The 21,751-nt window shown below is 40.7% G+C and overlaps 1 protein-coding gene across 1 annotated transcript in view; it reads right to left on the reverse strand.

The window, feature by feature from the left end:
* Nucleotides 1-978: 978 nt before the first annotated feature.
* The window catches only part of LOC139381371 (extracellular serine/threonine protein kinase FAM20C-like), an 84,335-nt gene continuing 63,562 nt past the window's right edge, over nt 979-21,751 (reverse strand). Inside the window, exons 5-9 of the mRNA XM_071124847.1 lie at nt 18,215-18,330; nt 15,899-16,079; nt 15,544-15,653; nt 8,390-8,531; nt 979-2,376 (exon numbers count right to left, since the gene is read on the reverse strand). Coding sequence (XP_070980948.1) covers nt 2,115-2,376; nt 8,390-8,531; nt 15,544-15,653; nt 15,899-16,079; nt 18,215-18,330 — 811 coding nt within the window. The 3' untranslated portion in view covers nt 979-2,114. The remainder of the gene's footprint in view (nt 2,377-8,389; nt 8,532-15,543; nt 15,654-15,898; nt 16,080-18,214; nt 18,331-21,751) is intronic.

Genomic DNA, 21,751 nt, shown 5'->3' on the forward strand with positions numbered 1-21,751 from the left:
TGCGGTCAGGCTGATTACCCTAGTTAGGCCTGTGGTCTCTGTCTATTAGATGTTTGTCTCAGACAGCATCCCAAATAGCACCCTATTACCTTTACAGTGCAATACTTTTGACCAGCACATAGGGTTAACATTAGTGCACAATATAGGGAATAGGGTGCTATTTGAGTCGTAAACTCAGACTGGGCTTCCTCCATTCAGTCCTATGGATGTGTTTATAAAGCATAGCGGAGGCTTTTACGGGGGCCAGGGAAAGGTTATCAAAATAAAAAGACTGTAAACATGTTGATGTTGGGGTGCTGTAGTAGACATCATTACTGTACTTATATGTATTCAATTCACTTGATTGTGTCAATTAAGCTACAGATGAGGCACTGTACTCTGAACGTATGGACACATAGATATTAGACATATTTGTTTTCTGTAAGACTTGACTGTTTCTGTGGTGCCTACAAGGATCAGAATCAAGTCAAGAGTTTTTTGCCCCGTCTCAATCATTATTGGATCTATTTTTCTAACTTTGAGATATATAACTGATGAGGTTAAATGACACATTTAAATGCACATCTTGTTTAATTGCACCTTTACAAACCTCCACATAAACCGTCCATACATACAGTATCAACCAGACAGACCTAAGGAGACACAGATAAAAACAGGATGGGATGGATGGAGTATACGCACAGAACTCCCCACCTAATGTATATAGCTTTATATCAGGAATTCATATTTTCCTGCAATTACTCTCTTAGTAATGATCCCAAACGTTCAAATAGTTCTATCATTGCACAGGCACTAGGTTTATCTACTGCAGTGGGGGCTGGTGGGAGGAGCTATAGGAGGATGGGCTCATTGTAATGGCTGAAAATGGAAAAGATGGAGTCAGAAATGTGGGTTCTATATGTTTAATGTTTTTGATACTGTTCCATTTATTCCATTCCAGCCATTACAATGAGCCCGTCCTCCTTTAGCTCCTCCCACCAGCCTCCAATGATCTATATATTGACTTTAAGTAGCAATAACTGAAATGTTTTCTCCAGCAAAGCAGATCTGCCATTGGAAAGTTAAGAAATGTACATCCTGAATATCTGTAGACCACATTTCCATCTGGACATCAGACATTCATCACACTCTAAAGGAACCATCATCATACAAAACCCCGGTGTCACGTTTAGCTTCTTAGTACCATAATAGAGGACTACTTTTAAATCTTAACTTCATCCTCAAATCAATAAAATAATCTACAAGCAGAAGAAAAATAAGAAAAAAAAGTACAAAGGAATAATCTGAATAATTGCTGTAATATAAACATAGATTTGAACATACATTTTGATTTGATTTAGTTCCACCAATGATTAATGGGTCTGTGAATTGTGATACAGCTCTGGACTGGTGCAGTTCTTGAAAAGTCAAAAGAGCCTAAATTGGACTCAGCCTACTGTACCCTGGTTAGGTTTTGACACAGTTCAAACAGAATCCACAAGCGATTCAGATTCCTTTCCACTAACATTGAACAAAAAGTTCAAATTTATTGAAAAAGGACATTGCTATTTGTAGATGCACTAGTGCTACCCTCTACCTGACAAACTTTGAACTGTGACCACTTTGTGGCAGGGGTAACTAATAAATACTCTCGGAACAGGTTGCATTTGAAAGATGAAAAGCAGAAGACACAATTTGCAGTAAACCGGCACTCCAATCAAATATATTTATAAAAAAACACATCGACAACAACGTAAAACAACAGAAGTAATTAAACAATTAGCAATAAAACATTTTTCTTAATTAAGACAGAGTCGATCTCCTCCAATAGGCATGTTGTTTACAGGCCTTTGACAGGTCCCAACAATGCGTATAAACACACATGATTCAGGTGACAACAGAAGGAATAATATCAGTCTTGGAATTCACTGAATTCAAAAATCTCTTCTGAACAAGACAAACATCTCTCAAGACTTTCATGGTCTGTAGCGCTGTGGTGGGCAAAAAGGGGCCTATGGTGATAGCGTCCACATTTGTTCAATCCAGTCCAGTTAAGTCCGATCCACCCTTGTTCCGGCCAGTGCGATTCAGTCCAATCCAGTCTAGTCTATTCTAGAACGGTTCAGGCCTCGCAGCTACCTCCCCCTGGGTGATGTGTGCCCCCACTCCCTCTCCCCTGCCAGGTCATCCTCCACAACATTACTATAGCCCTCCTTCACGATGCAGTCTGCCAGGACGTTGAGTGTGTGGTGTAGTCGTCTGTCCATAGCCTTCAGGTGTGGCTGGATGAGAATGGGTGTCAGTTTGTCCCTCAGCAGAGACTCAGACATCAGACCACTCAGCTGGTACTCCTCCTTCGCCAGCAGCTGCAGACGCAGGTGTGTCGACTTCTTCACTCTGGAAGGACAGGAGGGAATGGAGGAAGTTCATTAATGCTGTTTGATTACAACTTCATATAAAGTCATCAACTTATGATAAGTGAAAACTCAGGTTAAGTGCATTGCAGTTCACCAGTCCCATTTCAAGTAAATTCTGAGAGTTCACGAAAACAACAAACAAAAATACAACAAAAGGGCTTAACAAGAAAATCTTCCAAAATTAGTAATTCGAGGCAGAACGGATTTGGAGCACTCAACAAAAAAAGAAGAGATTAATTTCTAAAAAAGTTTCAATAGGAGACAGAATGCAATCGGATCATCATCTAATTGGCATTCACATAACTCTTATAGAATTTCCACGTGGACATTGGAAATGTAATCAAAGTTTACTGGAGGACAATTTATTTTTTAACTATAACCTAATAATTCATAATTGAATTTTTCCAGTACAATATAGGTTCAGCAAATCACCTTATTGTTTGTGATACCTTTAAAATGTACCTTCAGAGGTCATTCAATTCAATGTTCATCAATAATAAAAAAGCAGTTTCTGGCGAAAGAGACAAGACTAACAAGGGAAATACATGAACTAATAGTACAGGTAGATGGCAATAAATACTACAGTACAGAGATACAAAATATGTCAGAGGAAAAATAAAAAGAACTGGAAGAACAAGAACGATCTAATGTAATCTATTACAAAAATAAAGCAAACTGGATGGAATATTGAGAAAAATGCACCAAATTATTCCTGAATCTCCAACACAGGAACGCTAACAAAAGGAATTTGCAGAAACTCGTTACTGAAGACGGAGTCATCTATGACTCCAAATTATATTTTAAAAGAGGAAGCTAAATATTTTAAGCAGATGTTCTCTTTTCCGTTTCATCCTCACCCACTTAATGACGATTACTGTAAGGAATTCTATCCAAATAATACAAAAAATAGAACATTAACAAATGTACAGAAAGATCTTGTAAAGGTATTGTTCATCCTGATCAGACAGGTTTTTTTACATGGACGATACATTGAAGATAATATACGACAACTACTAGAAATAATAGAACATCATGAAACATCTAAGAAACCAGGCCTGGTATTTATACCGGATTTTGAAAATGCCTTTGATAAAGTAAGACTGGATTTCATTTATAAATGCCTTGATTTTTTCAATTTTGGTGATTTTCTCTAAAAGTAATGTATAGCAACCCCAGGTATAAGTTGTAAATAGCAGTTACTTCTCAGAGAGTTTTGAATTGTCAAGAGGAGTTAAACAAGGGTGTCCTCTGTCACAATATCTACAGTGGGGCAAAAAAGTATTTAGTCAGCCACCAATTGTGCAAGTTCTCCCACTTAAAAAGATGAGAGAGGCCTGTAATTTTCATCATCTGTACACTTCAACTATGACAGACAAAATGAGAAAAAAAATCCAGAAAATCACATTGTATGATTTTTAATGAATTTATTTGCAAATTATGGTGGAAAATAAGTATTTGGTCACCTACAAACAAGCAAGATTTCTGGCTCTCACAGACCTTCTTTAAGAGGCTCCTCTGTCCTCCACTCGTTACCTGTATTAATGGCACCTGTTTGAACTTGTTATCAGTATAAAAGACACCTGTCCACAACCTCAAATAGTCACACTCCAAACTCCACTATGGCCAAGACCAAAGAGCTGTCAAAGGACACCAGAAACAAAATTGTAGACCTGCATCAGGCTGGGAAGACTGAATCTGCAATAGGTAAGCAGCTTGGTTTGAAGAAATCGACTGTGGGAGCAATTATTAGGAAATGGAAGACATACAAGACCACTGATAATCTCCCTCGATATGGGGCTCCACGCAAGACCTCACCCCGTGGGGTCAAAATGATTACAAGAACGGTGAGCAAAAATCCCAGAACCACACGGGGGGACCTAGTGAATGACCTGCAGAGAGCTGGGACCAAAGTAACAAAGCCTACCATCAGTAACACACTACGCCGCCAGGGACTCAAATCCTGCAGTGCAAGACGTGTCCCCCTGCTTAAGCCAGTACATGTCCAGGCCTGTCTGAAGTTTGCTAGAGAGCATTTGGATGATCCAGAAGAAGACTGGGAGAATGTCATATGGTCAGATGAAACCAAAATATAACTTTTTGGTAAAAACTCAACTCGTCGTGTTTGGAGGACAAAGAATGCTTAGTTGCATCCAAAGATGCTGCCCAGCAACAGCCCCAAAACATCACTGCTCTAGAGGAGATCTGCATGGAGGAATGGGCCAAAATAAGAGCAACAGAGTGTGAAAACCTTGTGAAGACTTACAGAAAACGTTTGACCTCTGTCATTGCCAACAAAGGGTATATAACAAAGTATTGAGATAAACTTATGTTATTGACCAAATACTTATTTTCCACCATAATTTGCAAATAAATTCATTAAAAATCTTACAATGTGATTTTCTGGATTTTTTTTTCTCATTTTGTCTGTCATAGTTGAAGTGTACCTATGATGAAAATTACAGGCCTCTCATCTTTTTAAGTGGGAGAACTTGCACAATTTGTGGCTGACTAAATACTTTTTTGCCCCACTGTATTTGTTATGGCCATCGAAATGCTAGCTATTAAAATCATATCAAATAAAATTAGAGGATTAGAAATCCAAAGCTTAAAAACAAAGGTGTCTGCCGATGCCTCAAGTTTTATATTAAGTCTGCAACCTAGATCCCTGCAATGTCTCATTGAAGATCTAGATAACTTTTCTGGACTCAATTATGATACATATTGGATCTTTAAAAAAACTTTTACATTACCCTGCAGTTTACCTATACAATGGGCTGATAGTGAAGTAGACATACTTGGTATTCATAACACAAAAGATATCAATTCATTTCAATAGAAAACTTGTAAAAATAGACCAGATCCTGCAGCCATGGAGAGGTACCTGTCTATTTATGGAAAAATAAGTCTGATTAACTCTGTTTACTCACTTAGTTATGGCGATGCCTACTCCTGATGATTTGTTTTTAAAATCATATGAGCTAAATATATTTCACTTGATCTGGAATGCTAAACGATACACGAATATGAATTGGGTAGGTTGAGATGATTAAATATAAAAGCACTAAACCTCTCTCTAAAAGCTTCACTCATTCAAAAGTTTTACTTGAACCCTAAATGGTTCTCAGGTGGATTACTAAAAAAATAACAACCATTCATTTAAAATAATACTTTTTTAAAAGTGTCAGTCTTTTTCAAACAAGCATTGCAGAGCTGGCTACAATTTCAATTTCATCCCCCTGAAAAGATAGAACAAATATTACAACAAATATTATGGCTGAACTCAAATGCGCTGGTTGACAAAATACCTGTATTTATACTGTAAATTGGAATGGTAGAGTTATGTCTTTCATGTAGTTATCAGAATTGTGTGGGAAGGTTTGCTCAATCCAAGATTACAACCAATTGATTTCAGCATTACCCCAAAAATGGAGCTGGAGGAGGTAGGGAACTGGTCTGTCTCCCCAATATAAAGGATCAAAACTGGCAGAGGAATAATAATAGCATTAATAGGAAAGTATAACAGTTTCATTTGAGGACAAGGATGTTGACAGCTGTGCCATACAGATTGCAAAATAGTTGAGAAGAGATTTTTCATGTACAAATTCCATGGTACAGGGTGTATGAGTTGATATATAAAATGACGCGAGATTCAAGATTTAATGCCCTTCAGATAAAATTATTATATAGAATTCTTGCCACCAACAAAATCATAAATATTTGGGGCATAAAATCATCAAAGCTCTGCAGATTCTGTTGTGAGAATAGAGAATCAATAGACCATTTATTTTGGTATTGCCCTCAATTAGCCTGTTTTTGGACTGAAAATGCATAACATTGATCTCAAATTGCACCGTTGGGAGATCTGGAGAAACCGGGTCTGTCAATTACTAATATACTAATACACTTAGTAAAAGTATTTATCTTTAACTCGCAATCTGTGGATTCTATTTGATTAGATAGATTGAAATTGTATGTTAAACATCACATCACAGTTGAAAGATATATGGTGCATCAAAATCTGAAGATGGTGGCCAGCAGAGATAGGTGGGATGGGCTGAGGGAAGCTGAGGGTTGGGATGTGGAATTGGAGACAAGTGGGAGTGGAGTTGCAGGGCGGAGGATAGAATGCTTCTACATCTGTATTGCTTGCTGTTTGGGGATTTAGGCTGTGTTTTTGTACAGCACTTTGTGACATCGGCTGATGTAAAAAGGGCGTTATAAATAATGTGATTGAAAGATAAAAGATAAAGATAAAAGTTGTAAAAAATACGTAAAAATAAAATATAACAAAAAGTACATTTGAAAGACACTGAGGGGCAGTGTTGTTACAGCTAATGCCGGTTTTCCTGAGGCTGATGCAGTGCAGGTGTTTTTACATATGCAATATACGCACACTCATTCAAATACACACACACACACACACACACATGTAAATAGTGTCATACGTGCACTCAAACATATTCAGTTGGCCTTGCTGTTATGATTTTTGTTGTCCTTGATGTCTCTTGTTTTTTGCATTGTTGTTTCTGTTTTCCTTTGTCTTTCTATTTTTTCCTCTTTTGTTCATTTGGTTGGTTGTTGGTTCATTGGGGGGGGTCTTGGGGGTGGGGAATGGAATTATTGTATTTATTTTTTCTCGGGGGGACTGGGGGGGGGGGGGGGGTAGCTCTTGGAGAACTGTAGGGGGGGATCTTGGAGGGCTGGTAGGAGATCTGTCGACATGCCCTTGAGCAGGGCGTTGACCCTGGTTGCTTCTGTATGTCGCTCTGCATGGGAGGCTGTTAGATGACTAATGTGATCTAGTTGTTGAGCGGCTTGTTTTAAATATTCAATAAAAAACAAATGTAAATAATGTATTATTCTGAAAGAATATCTGTCAAATAATTAGCATACAGGAAATCTGTTCAAAATGCGGACACAGTGGACCGATAAGACCATGTGTAGACGCATTTCTGAAAATGTGGGCACAATTAGAACGTGGACACGATCAGGACAAAGGACACATGTTAGCGCCTGTCACGGTCGTTGTATAGAGGAGACCAAGGGGCAGCGTGATATGAATACATTCTTCTTTATTAAAACGAAGAACACTAAACAAACTAACCAAATAACAAAACGACCGTGAAGCTATATAACACAAGTGCTGACAGGCAAATAACTACACATCAACAATAACCCACAAAACCAAAATGGAAAATGGCAACCTAAATATGATCCCCAATCACAGACAACGATAAACAGCTGCCTCTGATTGGGAACCAATTCAGGCCACCATAGACCTACATTACCTAGACATACAAAACACCCATAGATATACAAAAACCCTAGACAGGACAAAAACACACATACCCACCCTCGTCACACCTGACCTGAGCGAAATAATTCAGAAAACATAGATAACTAAGGTCAGGGCGTGACAGCACCAGAAGTTTATTTATAAACTGGGTGGTTCCAGCCCTGAATGCTGATTGTCTGAAAGCCTTGGTATATCAGACTGTAGGTGGCAATCAACACCCATGCCCACACACTACAATCCTCCACCTCTCCTCCTGTTGCTGCCCATGAACTGTCTGATACAGTTTCCCCTCATGAGACCATCCTCATCCAGGTTGAACACCCAGTATCCCCCACCACCCAGGAGACCAGCTACACCCAAACCCGAATCAAAGAAGACGGGGAGAAAGTCCTGTATTCCCTCCATTTTAGGGGACCAAAAGTATTGCGACAAATTCGCTTATCTGTACATTAAAATAGTCAGAAGTTATGCATTTTTGTCTTTTATGTTTGAAATTATTCATTTTACTATGTTATTAAAAATCGACGTTTAATATATATATTTTTTTTAATTAAAATATTAAATAACTTATTTCTCATTGTTCAGGATGAATACAGGTGTCTGACGTTTCAGTTTAATTGGTAAGCCCTTGATGTCTGCATGCCCAATGATACATCAAACATGCCAGTTGATGGAAAATATGAAAAAAATCACTAACCTGCAACATTGGCTTAAAGGCACCAGAATAGACACCTCGTCATGAGAATGCTTTCCAAACCCTCTCCCATTGTCGAGATGGATGATGAAGCTCTCGTTGCCAAACTTCTCAAATGTCTCATAGTGATGACGATCCATGTTGCCTAAGGAGAGATGTCATTTTAGAAAGGGAGCCATGTTGTAGTTGTAGGGGAGAGTGCGGTTAGTCAGCCAAAGGGGTAAGTTGAGCCACCCTTGTTTCTAGAAAACCATACACAAAATTAATAATTTGACCACATAATTATGAAGAGGTCATCATTTCATGTAGTCTGTGAACCAAGAAACCACATGGAAAAAGTGGTAAGCGAGTTAGGTCCAAAAACAGATTTTCACCAAGTCAAATGAATGTATTGTGTTAGAGGGTTCATGATGCCAAAGTAGATAATTGTAAGGTTGTTCTATATATCATTATGCATCCCTATAAGATTCAATATGAGGTCCCAAACCTAGGATGAAAGTGTATCCTTGTCGCTGTGTGGGCTAATATAGTGCATTGCGATTGGAAACCCTAATTGATCTACGTGGACAAGTTCTAGCCTTGTTTAGATGTTATCTGTCGGAAAGATATCAGTTTGTCTTTGTGGATGGTTTGTCCTCTGACAAATAAATAGTACGTTTCGGGGTTTCTCAAGGTTCCGTTCTAGGACTACTATTGTTTTTACTATATTTACTACCTCTTGGTGATGTCATTCGGAAACACAATGTCAACTTTCACAGTGGGGAAGACGACACGCAGTTGTACATTTCGATGAAACATGGTGAAGCCCCAAAATTGTCTACCCTGGAAGCCTGTCTTTTCAGACATAAGGAAGTGGAAAGCAAATGTTTGCCTTTTAAACTGGGACAAAACAGAGAAGCTAGTTCTAGGTCCAAAGAAACAAAGAGATCTGCTGTCGGATCTGGCAATGAATGTCAATGGGTGTACAATCATCTCAAATAAAACTGTGAAGGACATCTGCCTTTCTCTGCACCCTGATCTCTCTTTTCAAGAACATATCAAAAATATTTCAAGGGCAGCTTTTTTCCATCTTCGTAACATTGCAAAAATCTGAAACTTTTCGTCCAAAAATTATGCAGAAAAACGAATCCACGCTTTTGTCGCTTCAAGATTAGACTACTGCAATGCTCTAGTCTCTGGCTACCCGGATAAAACACTAAATAGACTTCAGCTAGTGCTAAATACGGCTGCTAGAATCTTGACTAGAATAAAAAAGATTTTGGTCATATTTTCCAGTGCAAGCCTCTCAACACTGGCTTCCTGTCAAGGCTAGGGCTAACTTCAAGTTTTACTGCTAACCTACAAAGCATTACATGGACTCCTACCTAACTCTCTGATATGGTCCTACTGTACATACAGTACCAGTCAAAAGTTTGGACACACCTACTTATTTTTACATTGCAGAATAATGAAATAACACATATGGAATCATGTAGTAACCAAAAAAGTGTTAAACAATTCAAAATCTATTTTATATTAGAGATTCTTCAAAGTAGCCACCCTTTGCATTGATGTCAGCTTTGCACACTATTAGCCTTCTCCCAACCAGCTTCATGAGGTTGTCACCTGGAATGCATTTCAATGAACAGGTGTGCCTTGTTAAAAGTTATTTCCTTCTTAATGTGTTTGAGACAATTAGTTGTGTTGTGACAAGGTAGGGGTGGTTTACAGAAGATAGCCCTATTTGGTAAAAGACCAAGTCCATATTATGTCAAGAACAGCTCAAATAAGCAAAGAGAAATGACAGTCCATCATTACTTAAAGACATGAAGGTCAGTCAATCTGGAAAATTTCAAGAACTTTGAAAGTCGCAAAAACCATCAAGTGCTATGACGAAACTGGCTCTCATGAGGACCGCCACAGGAAAGGAAGACCCAGAGCTACCTCTGCTGCAGAGAATAAGTTCATTAGAGTTAACTGCACCTCAGATTGCAGCCCAAATAAATGCTTCACAGAGTTCAAGTAACAGACACATCTCAACATCAACTGTTCAGAGACTGCGTGAATCAGGCCTTCATGGTCGAATTGCTGCAAAGAAACCACTACTAAAGGACACCAATAAAAAGAAAAGACTTGCTTGGGCCAAGAATTGATATTGATTTGATATTGATATTAGACCGTTAGAAATCTGTCCTTTGCTTAGTGGGACTATCATTTGTTTTTCAACAGGACAATGACCCAATACACCTCCAGGCTGTGTAAGGGCTATTTGACCAAGGAGAGTGATGGAGTGCTGCATCAGATGACCTGGCCTCCACAATCACCCAACCTCAGCCCAATTGAGATAGTTTGTGATGTTGGACTGCAGAGTGAAGGAAAAGCAGCCAACAAGTGCTCAGCATATGTGGGAACTCCTTCAAGACTGTTGGAAAAGCATTCCAGCGGAAGCTGGTTGAGAGAATGCCAAGAGTGTGCAAAGCTGTTTAAAACGTTTTGGTTACTACATTATTCCATGTGTTATTTCATAATGTTGATGTCTTCACTGTTATTATACAATGTAGAAAACAGAAACAAATAAAGAAATCCTTGAATAAGTAGGTGTGTCCAAACTTGTGACTGGTACTGTACCTACACGTACGCTATGGTTCATAGAATTTCTAAGCAAACAGCTGAAGGCAGGGCTTTCTCCTATGGAGCTACATTTTTATGGAACGGTCTGCTGATCGATGTGGTCTCGAGCTTTAAGTCTTTACTGAAGACCCATATCTTCAGCAGGTCCTATGATTGAGTGTAAACTGGTCCAGGGGTGTTTACATGAATTCTGATCATTCCCAGGGATACACAACATCCTGAAATATATGTATCTTTTTTAGAAAGAATCCTATACTGAACAAAATGTTTAACGCAACATGTGAAGTGTTGGTCTCATGTTGGTTGAGTTAAAATATAAGATGTTCCATATGCACAAAAAGCTTATTTCTCAAAAATGTTGTGCACAAATTTGTTTACATCCCCGTTAGTGAGCATTTCTCTTTTATCAAGATAATCCATCCACTTGACAGGTGTGGTATATCAAGAAGCTGATTAAACATTACACAGGTGCACCTTGTGCTGGGGACAATAAAAGGCCTCTTTAAAATGTGCAGTTTTGTCACACAACACAATGTCTCATGTTTTGAGGGAGCGTGCAATTGGCACCCTGATTGCAGAAATGTCCCCCAGAGCTATTGCCAGATAATTGAATGTTGATTTCTCTACCATAAGCCACCTCCAATGTTGTTTTAGAGAATTTGGCAGTAATTCTAACTAGCCTCACAACCACAGACCACTTATAACCACGCCAGCCCAGGACCTCCACATCTGGCTTCTTCACCTGCAAGATCGTCTGAGACCAGCCACCTGGACAGCTGATGAAATTGAGAAATATTTCTGCCTGTAATAAAGCCCTTTTGTGGGGAAAAACTAATTCCTATTGGCTGGGTCTGTAAAAGATTTTACTAAGTTACAGTTCATATAAGGAAATCAGTACATTTAAACAAATTCATTAGGCCCTAATGAATGGATTTTACATGACTGTGCAGAGGCGCAGCCATGGGTGGCCCTGGCTCCCAAGTGGGTGGCCCTATGCCCTCCGAGGCCCACCCATGGCTGCACCTCCGCACAGTCATGTGAAATCCATTGATTAGGGCCTAATTAATTTATTTAAATTTACTGATTTCCTTATATGAACTGTAACTTAGTAAAATCTTTTAAATTGTTGAATGTTGCGTTTGTATTTTTGTTCAGTATACAGTTGAAGTCGGAAGTTTACATACACTTAGGTTGGAGTCATTAAAACTAGTTTTTCAACCACTCCACAAATTTCTTGTTAACAAACCATCATTTTAGCAAGTAGGTTAGGACATCTACTTTGTGCATTCTAATTTTTCCAACAATTGTTTACAGATGATTTCACTTATAATTCACTGTATCACAATTCCAGTGGATCAGAAGTTTGCATAAAATAGAAAATTCCAGAAAATTATGTCATGGCTTTAGAAGCTTCTGATAAAGGCTAATTGGCATCATTTCAGTCAATTGGAGGTGTACCTGTGGATGTATTTCAAGGCCTACCTTCAAACTCTTTCCTTAATATCATGGGAAAATATAAAGAAAACATCCAAGAACTCAGAAAAAAAACCTGTAGACCTCCACAAGTCTGGTTCATCCTTGGGAGCAATTTCCAAACACCTGAAGGTACCACGTTCATCTGTACAAACAATAGTACGCAAGTATAAACACCATGGGACCACACAGCCGTCATACCGCTCAGGAAGGAGACACGTTCTGTCTCCTAGAGAAGAAAGTACTTTGGTGCGAGAAGTGAAAATGAATCCCAGAACAACAGCCAAGGACCTTGTGAATATGTTGGAGTAAACAGGTACAAAAGTAACTATATGTCACGTTCGTCATAAGGAGTAGACCAAGATGCAGTTTGGTATGTTTCCATTCTTTATTTTGGAAATTAAAACTTCAAACAACAAACGAAACGTGAAGCTAATAATAATGCTCACTGGCAACTATATCTAGGCAAGATCCCACGAAGCACAATGGGAAAATGGCTACCTAAATATGATCCCCAATCAGAGACAATGATAAACAGCTGCCTCTGATTGGGAACCATATCAGGCCATCATAGAAATACAATTCCCCTAGATAGCCCACCCTAAATCACACCCCGACCCCAACCAACATAGAGAATAAATAGCTCTCTATGGTCAGGGCATGACACTATATCCAAAGTAAAACGAGTAGAATATCGACATAACTTGAAAGGCCGCTAGCAAGAAAGAAGCTACTGCTCCAAAACCGCCATAAAAATGCCAGACTACGGTTTACAGTAAGCAGTTACACCGGAGGGCCCCGGTGGCAATACATTAGTAAAACCAAAAGCTTACCTTGACTTGGAAGAGTTCCAGTGTTATGCTGGATAGTCATAGCCAGCTAGATTACATAGCATCCCACTGTTTGAGCAGGGTGTTTGAGTAGGCTAAACTAGCTAGCTGCATTTGCTAACTAAGTGAAACTGAAAGTTTAAAAAAACTAATGATAATCTCTCTCTTGCTTCTCCTTCATTTTGGAATAAATTAATTTGTTAAACTGTTCAACTATTGTCTTCATCTATCTTTGAGTCAACTACTCATCACATTTTATGCTCTGCGGTGCTAACTTATGCTTTCAGTACTAGATTCATTCTCTGATCCTTTGCGGTTCTCATAATTACTATAAGTCTATGGAAGGGGGTGAGAACCTTCTAGGTTGTGTTGAAGTCAATGTACCCAGAGAAGAAGGGAAGATAGCTGTCTTCTGGCTACACCATGGTGCTACCCTAGTGCTGCCGAGGCTACTGTAGACCTTCATTGCAAAATAGTATGTTTTAATCAATTATTTGGTGACGTGGATATGTTTAGTATAGTTTAATCTTAAAAGGGTGACTTTTTAACTTCTTATCGCTGCAGGGGCAGTATTGAGTAGCTTGGATGAGAGGTGCCCAGAGTAAACGGCCTCCTCCTCAGTCCCAGTTGCTAATATCTGCATATTATTATTAGTATTGGATAGAAAACACTCTGAAGTTTCTAAAACTGTTTGCATGATGTCTGTGAGTATAACATAACTCATATGGCAGGCAAAAACCTGAGAAGAAATCCAAACAGGAAGTGGGAAATCTGAGGTTGGTCGATTTTCAACCCAGCCCCTATTGAATACACAGTGGGATATTGGTTATGTTGCACTTCCTAAGGCTTCCACTAGATGTCAACCGTCTTTAGAAACTTGAATGAGGATTCTACTGTGATGTGGGGCCGGATGAAAGCTCTTTGAGTCAGTGGTCTGGCAGAGAGCCAGGTCCTGGTCACGCGCATTTCACATGACAGCGACCTGCGTTCCATGGCTTTTCTACAGACAATGGAATTCTCCGGTTGGAACGTAATTGAAGATTTATGACAACAACATCCTAAAGATTGATTCTATACTTAGTTTGAAATGTTTCTAAGACCTGTAATATAACTTTTTGAAGTTTATGTCCAACGTTTGGCTGGACCTGCACGAGCGCTTGGATTTGTGTACTAAACTCCCTAACAAAAGTAGCTACTTGGACATAAATAATGGACATTATCGAACAAAACAAACATTTATTGTGGAACTAGGATTCCTGGGAGTGCATTCTGATGAAGATCATCAAAGGTAAGGGAATATTTATAATGTTATTTCTGATTTCTGTTGACTCCAACATGGCGGATAATTTGTTTTTGTTTTCTGAGCGCCGGTCACAGATTATTGCATGGTTTGCTTTTTCCGTAAAGTTTTTTTGAAATCTGCCACAGCGGTTGCATTAAGGAGAGGTATATTTATATTTCTATGTCTAACAATTGTATTTTTACCGACATTTATAATGAGTATTTCTGTAAAATGATGTGGCTCTCTGCAATATCACCGGATGTGAATCTAACGCGCCAATGTATACTGAGATTTTTTAAACATAAATATGAACTTTATCAAACAAAACATACATGTATTGTGTGGCATGAAGTCCTATGAGTGACATCTGATGAAGATCATCAAAGGTTAGAAAAATTCATTTTATCTCTATTTGTGCTTTTTGTGACTCCTCTCTTTGGCTGGAAAAATTGCTGTTTTTCTGTGAGTTGGTGGTGACCTAACATAATCGTTTGTGGTGCTTTCGCTGTAAAGCCTATTTGAAATCGGACACTGTGGTTGGATTAACAACAAGATGACCTTTAAAACGGTATAAGATACATGTATGTTTGAGGAATTTTAATTATGAGATTTCTGTTGTTTTGAATTTGGCGCCCTGCACTTTCACTGGCTGTTGTCATATCGATCCCGTTAACAAGATTGCAGCCCTAAGAAGATGGTAAAAAAATGTTTTCACTGAGGATGGTTCTCCCCTTCCTCCTCTGAGGAGCCTCCACTGATGTAAGTCACAGTAGGTTGGTGCCATTGGGAAGAACAGGCTCGTGGTAATGACTGGTGGAATCAGTGGAATGGTATCAGATACATTAAACACATGGTTTCCAGGTGTTTGATGCCATTCCATTTGCGCCTTTCTGGTCATTATTATGAGCCGTCCGCCCCGCAGCAGCCTCCTGTGAAGTATGTATTAAGAGGTGTGGTCTCACCCATGAGGAAGTCAAAGATGGTCATGTCCATGATGTCCAATAGACGGGTGCCGCTGTCATAGGGAGGGGTCTGTTTAACCTCTTCACAGTAGTCAGGGTCTACCTCCCACCTACACACACACACACACACACACACACACACACACACACACACACACACACACACACACACACACACACACACACAGCAGAGTAATGATCATATACAGTATGTACATATACCTATCGAGTGAACAACCTTAAAATAAAACTGTTCAACATCTTAACTCTTCAAACTCTACATGGGTGTATCAGCCTGTATATAAATGCACCACTCTATTTGCTATATTATGTCATCCTTGTATTGGTGCCTTACTCTGCTTTCTTGCGTTTGTTGTAGGATCGTCTCCAGGGGTTTCTCCAGGTCTTACGTTTTGCCAGGGCCAGGTCTGGGAGGAAGGCAGCCAGAGAACCCTCGATCTGGTCTGGCTTACCGCACAGAGCATGCTCTGTAGAGCAGTAGTACGAACACTCCCCGTAGAAACAGATGTTGTTGGCTGAGAAATTACATAGTTGACATGAATGGCTTAGTTGGTGATATTGATTTGTCAATTTGGTGACCAATAGAACCATCTACAGTCCTTTAACACAGTTGATATGTTCATATTATAATGTTTTGTATTTTATTAGGATCCCCATTAGCTAATGCTAAAGCAGCAGCTACTCTTCCTGGGGTCCACACAAAACATACAACATGACATAATACAGAACATTAATAGACAAGAACAGAACCACATACATTTAAAATCATAATACACTTTCATACATTTATGCCTTAGCAGTCCAAGCATCATGTACTCATTATAACGGCAACACCGCAGCCATCCATTTTACCATATACTGCATCCTTTGCTCTACTGTTACAATTCCTTTGCCTAAGCAGGTCCTGATATCCTAATCTCACTGCACCAGTTGTTCTGTAAATACCTCACAACATCAGGAACCAACTGTGTCCTTGGTTCTTCTGTTTGACGCCAATACTATGCATAATTATCTGATTCATAGACGCTACCCACTGGACACACAACATTGGTTGCACGTAATTTCAATGAAATTACATTGAACCAATGTGGACTAGACATTGAATTGAATCTGTCTGTGCAGAGTGGGAACTGAATGCAAGTGCAACACACAAAAATGGAAGTTTCACCAAAGTGTGTGAAAAGAGCCATATATCATATCGTAAGGAACCTAAGTTTCACCACTGCTTTGTTCCCCTCACATGAATGCAGCAACCTTATTCTCTAAATTCCCCTGACATGAACAAAGCTACACTAAAAGTATGCGGACACCCCTTCAAATTTGTGGATTCGGCTATTTCAGCCACACCCATTGCTGACAGCTGTATAAAATCGAGCTCACAGCCATGCAATCTCCAAAGACAAACATTGGCACTAGAATGGAATTACTGAAGAGCTCAGTGGCTTTCAACGTGGCACCTTCATAGGATTCCACCGTTCCAATAAGTTAGTTAGTCAAATTGATGCCCTGCTAGAGCTGCTCTGGTCAACTGTATGTGCTGCTATTGTGAAGTGGAGACTTCTAGGAGCAACAACAGCTCAGCCACAAAGTAGTAGGACATGCAAGCTCACAGAATGGACTGCCGAGTGCTGAAGTGGGTAGAGCGTAAAAATAGTCTCCTTGGTAGCAACACTCACTACCGAGTTCCAAACTGCCTCTGGAAGCAATGTCAGCACAATACCTGTTCAGCGGGGGATTCATGAAATGTGTTTCCATGGCCAAGCAACTGCACACAAGCCTAAGATCACCATGCGCACCGCCAAGCGTCGACTGGAGTGGTGCAAAGCTCGCCGCCAGTGGACTTTGGAGCAGTGGAAACGTGTTCTATACATTGATGAATCACGCTTCACCATCTGGCAGTCCAATGGACGCATCTGGGTTTGACGGATGCCAGGAGAACGCTACGTGCCCCAATGCATAGTGCCAACTGTAAAGTTTGGCGTAGGAATAATGGTCTGGGGCTGTTTTCCATGGTTCGAGCTAGGCTAGGCTCCTTAATGCTACAGCATACAATGACATTCTAGACGATTCTGTGCTTCCAACATTGTGGCAACAGTTTGTGGAAGGCCCTTTACTGTTTCAGCATAACACTGTCCGCGTGCACAAAGCTTGGTCCATACAGAAATGGTTTGTAGAAATTAGTGTGGAAGAACTCGACTGGCCTGCACAGAGCCCTGAACTCAACCCCCCTGATGTGAATACAGAAAGCTACCTTGTTTTCCTAAATTCCTCTGACATGAATAAAGCTACCTTGTTTTGCTAAATTCCCCTAACTTGAATAAAGCTACCTTGTTTTCCTAAATCCCCCTGACTTGAATAAAGCTACCTTGTTTTGCTAAATTCCCCTAACTTGAATAAAGCTACCTTGTTTTCCTAAATTCCCCTGACATGAATAAAGCTACCTTGTTTCGCTAAATTCCCCTAACATGATCAAAGCTACATTGTTTCTCTAAATCCCCCTGATGTGAATAAAGCTGTATAAGCTTCCCTTGTCAGTTTCATTGAATTTGACTCATTCAGTTTCATTGCTCAAGACAATTGTGTTTGAACCTCAGACTACTGTCCTATAGGACACAGAGAACAGAGGAGTGTAGCATGTCTGGTTCAGTACCTGGTGAGATGAAGAAGGTTCTCCACAGCTTCTTGTCTCTGGTCACGTCCTTGATCTCTTTAGTCATATTCAATAGTCTACCGGCTACAGGAGGGACACGGCGGAAATCCAGGATCCTGCAACAGGACATAGAGAGACATATAGGTCCACATGCTATGCCACCATATTTATTCTACTATTCTTCTTCAAGTAAACTGTAGTTTATTTTTTAACACCACCAGAGGTAGCTGTGACATAAGAGCACTCTGCTTTGAACAGTCTAGGTCATCACAGAAAGTCTAAATGACTTCACATCAAAAGCTCAAATTACTCTATTCTAAATCAGTGATGATAATGATCTAATCAACCATGCTTGGTCTTAATTTACACCATGCGTAGTTCTGACATATGCTATGTTTCTATTCTACTCTACTGCAATGTGGGAAGGAGACAGTTATCCAGAGAAGCCACGAGTTGGACACATGCCTCTGATGATGATTCATCTGTGTGTGAACCCAGGTATGTGCACAGAATACTGGCATGTGTGGGTGCAGATGTGTATGTGTGTATGTCCTGTGAATGTGTGTATGCATGAACTATGCAGATGTTCTGTGTTCATAGTATTCTCAGCACGTATGAGACCACTCTAGGGAGATGGAGTCTTCTAACATGAACACGGTCTCTCTCTCTCTCTCTCTCTGTCAGTCTCTCTCTCTCTCTCTCTCTCTCTCTCTCTCTCTCTCTCTCTGTCAGTCCCTCTCTCTCTCTCTCTTTCTCGCTCTGTCCCCCCCTCTCTCTCTGTCAGTCTCTCTCTCTCTCTCTCTCTCTCTCTCTCTCTCTCTGAGTGCTGTTATTCCTGTCTCTGTGCGTGCTACACACTAATTTTATGCATGTATAACCCCCCTTCTGTTAATGATGACACCACTGTTAACCAGGGATGCTTCAACATTTACCTACCCACATGAACTAGGCCTGGGGGCACAGAGAGAGGGAGAGAGAGAGAAACAGAGAGAGAGAGAGGAAGAGAGAGAGAGAGAGAGAGAGAGAGAGAGAGAGAGAGAGAGAGAGAGAGAGAGGGAGAGTGGAGAGAGAGAGAGATAGGCATAGCCTTGCTATTGAGAAAGTTCGCCGTAGGCAGACCTGGCTCTCAAGAGAAGACAGGCTATGTGCACACTGCCCACAAAATGTGTTGGACACTGATCTGCACTTCCTAACCTGCCATATGTATGACCATAATAGAGACACATATTTCCCTCAGATTACACAGACCCACAAAGTATTCTTTTTTTTTGGATAAACTCCCAAATCAATTGGGTAAAATACCACAGTGTGCAATCACAGCAGCAAGATTTGGGACCCATTACCACAAGAAAAGGGCAAGCATTGAAGAACAAACCCCATTGTAAATATAACCCATATTTATGTTTATTAATTTTCATTTTTTTTAAACTTTAACTATTTGTACATCGTTACAACACTGTATACAGTATATACAATACTATGACACTTGAAATGTCTTTATTCTTTTGGAACTTGTGTGAGTGTAATATTTACTGTTGACTTTTTATTGTTTATTTCGCTTTTGTTAATCCATTTCACTTGCTTTGGCAATGTCAATTTTTTTAGGATCTGAGGACCCATGCCAAATACAGTTCAGTATTTTCAGGAGACTGAAAGATTTGGCATGGGTCCTCAGATTCTCAAAAAGTTCTACAGCAGCACCACTGGTTGCATCACTGTCTGGTACGGCAACTGCTCGGCCTCGGACTGCAAGGCACTACAGAGGATAGTGCGAACGGCCTAGTACATCACTGGGGCCAAGCTTCCTGCTATCCAGGACCTCTATACCTGGTGGTGTCAGAGGAAGGCCCTAAAACATGTCAAACTCCAGCCACCCTAGTCATAGACTGTTCTCTCTGTTACTGTTCTCTCTCCTACCTCCACCCTCCTCCTACCTCCACCCTCCCTCCTCTCCCTCCCTCCACCCTCCTCTACCTCCACCCTCCCTCCCTCCTCTACCTCCATCCTCCCTCCTCTACCTTCCATCCTCCTGTCCCTCCATCCTCCTATACCTCTGCCCTTCCTCTTCTATCTACACCCTCCTTCTATCTCCACCCTCCTTTACCTCCACCCTCCATCCTCTATCGTCCTCTACCTCCACCCTTCCTCTTCTACCTCCACCCTCCCTCCTCTACCTCCATCCTCCTTTACCTCCACCCTCCTCTCCCTCCATCCTCATCTACCCTTCCTCTTCTACCTCCACCCTCCCTCCTCTACCTCCACCCTCCTGTACCTCCATTCTTCTATAACTCCACCCTCCCCCGCTACCTCTACCTCCACCCTCCCCTCCATCCCCTACCTCCACTCTCCCCTCCATCTACCTCCACCCCACCCTCCCCCTCCCTCCTCTACTTCTACCTCCACCCTCCCTCCTCTACCCTCCCTCCCTTACCTCCACCCTACCTTCTCCACCCTCCCCCTTCTACCTCTACCCTCCCCTCCATCCCCTACCTCCACTCTCCCCTCCATCTACCTCCACCCTTCCTCCTCTACCTCTACCCTCCCTCCCTTACCTCCACCCTCCCTTCACCACCCTCCCCCTCCCTCTTCTACCTCCACCCTCCCCTCCATCTACCTCCACCCTTCCTGCTCTACCTCTACCCTCCCTCCCTTACCTCCACCCTCCCTTCTCCACCCTCCCCCTCCCTCTTCTACCTCCACCCTCCCCTCCATCTACCTCCACCCTCCTCTACCTCCACCCTACTCTACCCCCACCCTCCCCTGCCTCCTCTACTTCTACCTCCACCCTCCCTCCTCACCTCCACCCTCCCCCTCCCTCTTCTACCTACCTCCACCCTACATCCCCCCTCTTATTTTCCTCCATCCTCTACCTAAGAGATAACAAGTACATTATCATGACAATCTTCACACCACAGTTGACTACAACTGAGCCAGACAGAGAAAAGCCTTGCTGTGTGAAAAGGGCTGCGACAGGTGACTCCAAATGATATAGTATCATTGACCTGAAAGAAAACTATTAGACCTCCATGTCACTACAGTATGTAGCTATGGAGACCAAACCATGGCAGTATTATTTTAATAAGGAGCATAACCATGGCAGTATTATTATAATACGGAGCATAACCATGGCAGTATTATTTTAATAAGGAGCATAACCATGGCAGTATTATTATAATACGGAGCATAACCATGGCAGTATTATTTTAATACGGAGCATAACCATGGCAGTATTATTTTAATAAGGAGCATAACCATGGCAGTATTATTATAATACGGAGCATAACCATGGCAGTATTATTTTAATACAGAGCAAAACCATGGCAGTATTATTATAATACGGAGCATAACCATGGCAGTATTATTATAATACGGAGCATAACCATGGCAGTATTATTATAATACGGAGCATAACCATGGCAGTATTATTTTAATACGGAGCATAACCATGGCAGTATTATTATAATACGGAGCATAACCATGGCAGTATTATTATAATACGGAGCATAACCATGGCAGTATTATTTTAATATGGAGCAT

Source organism: Oncorhynchus clarkii, chromosome 23 (assembly GCF_045791955.1).
Source record: "Oncorhynchus clarkii lewisi isolate Uvic-CL-2024 chromosome 23, UVic_Ocla_1.0, whole genome shotgun sequence".
Lineage (NCBI taxonomy): Eukaryota > Metazoa > Chordata > Actinopteri > Salmoniformes > Salmonidae > Oncorhynchus > Oncorhynchus clarkii.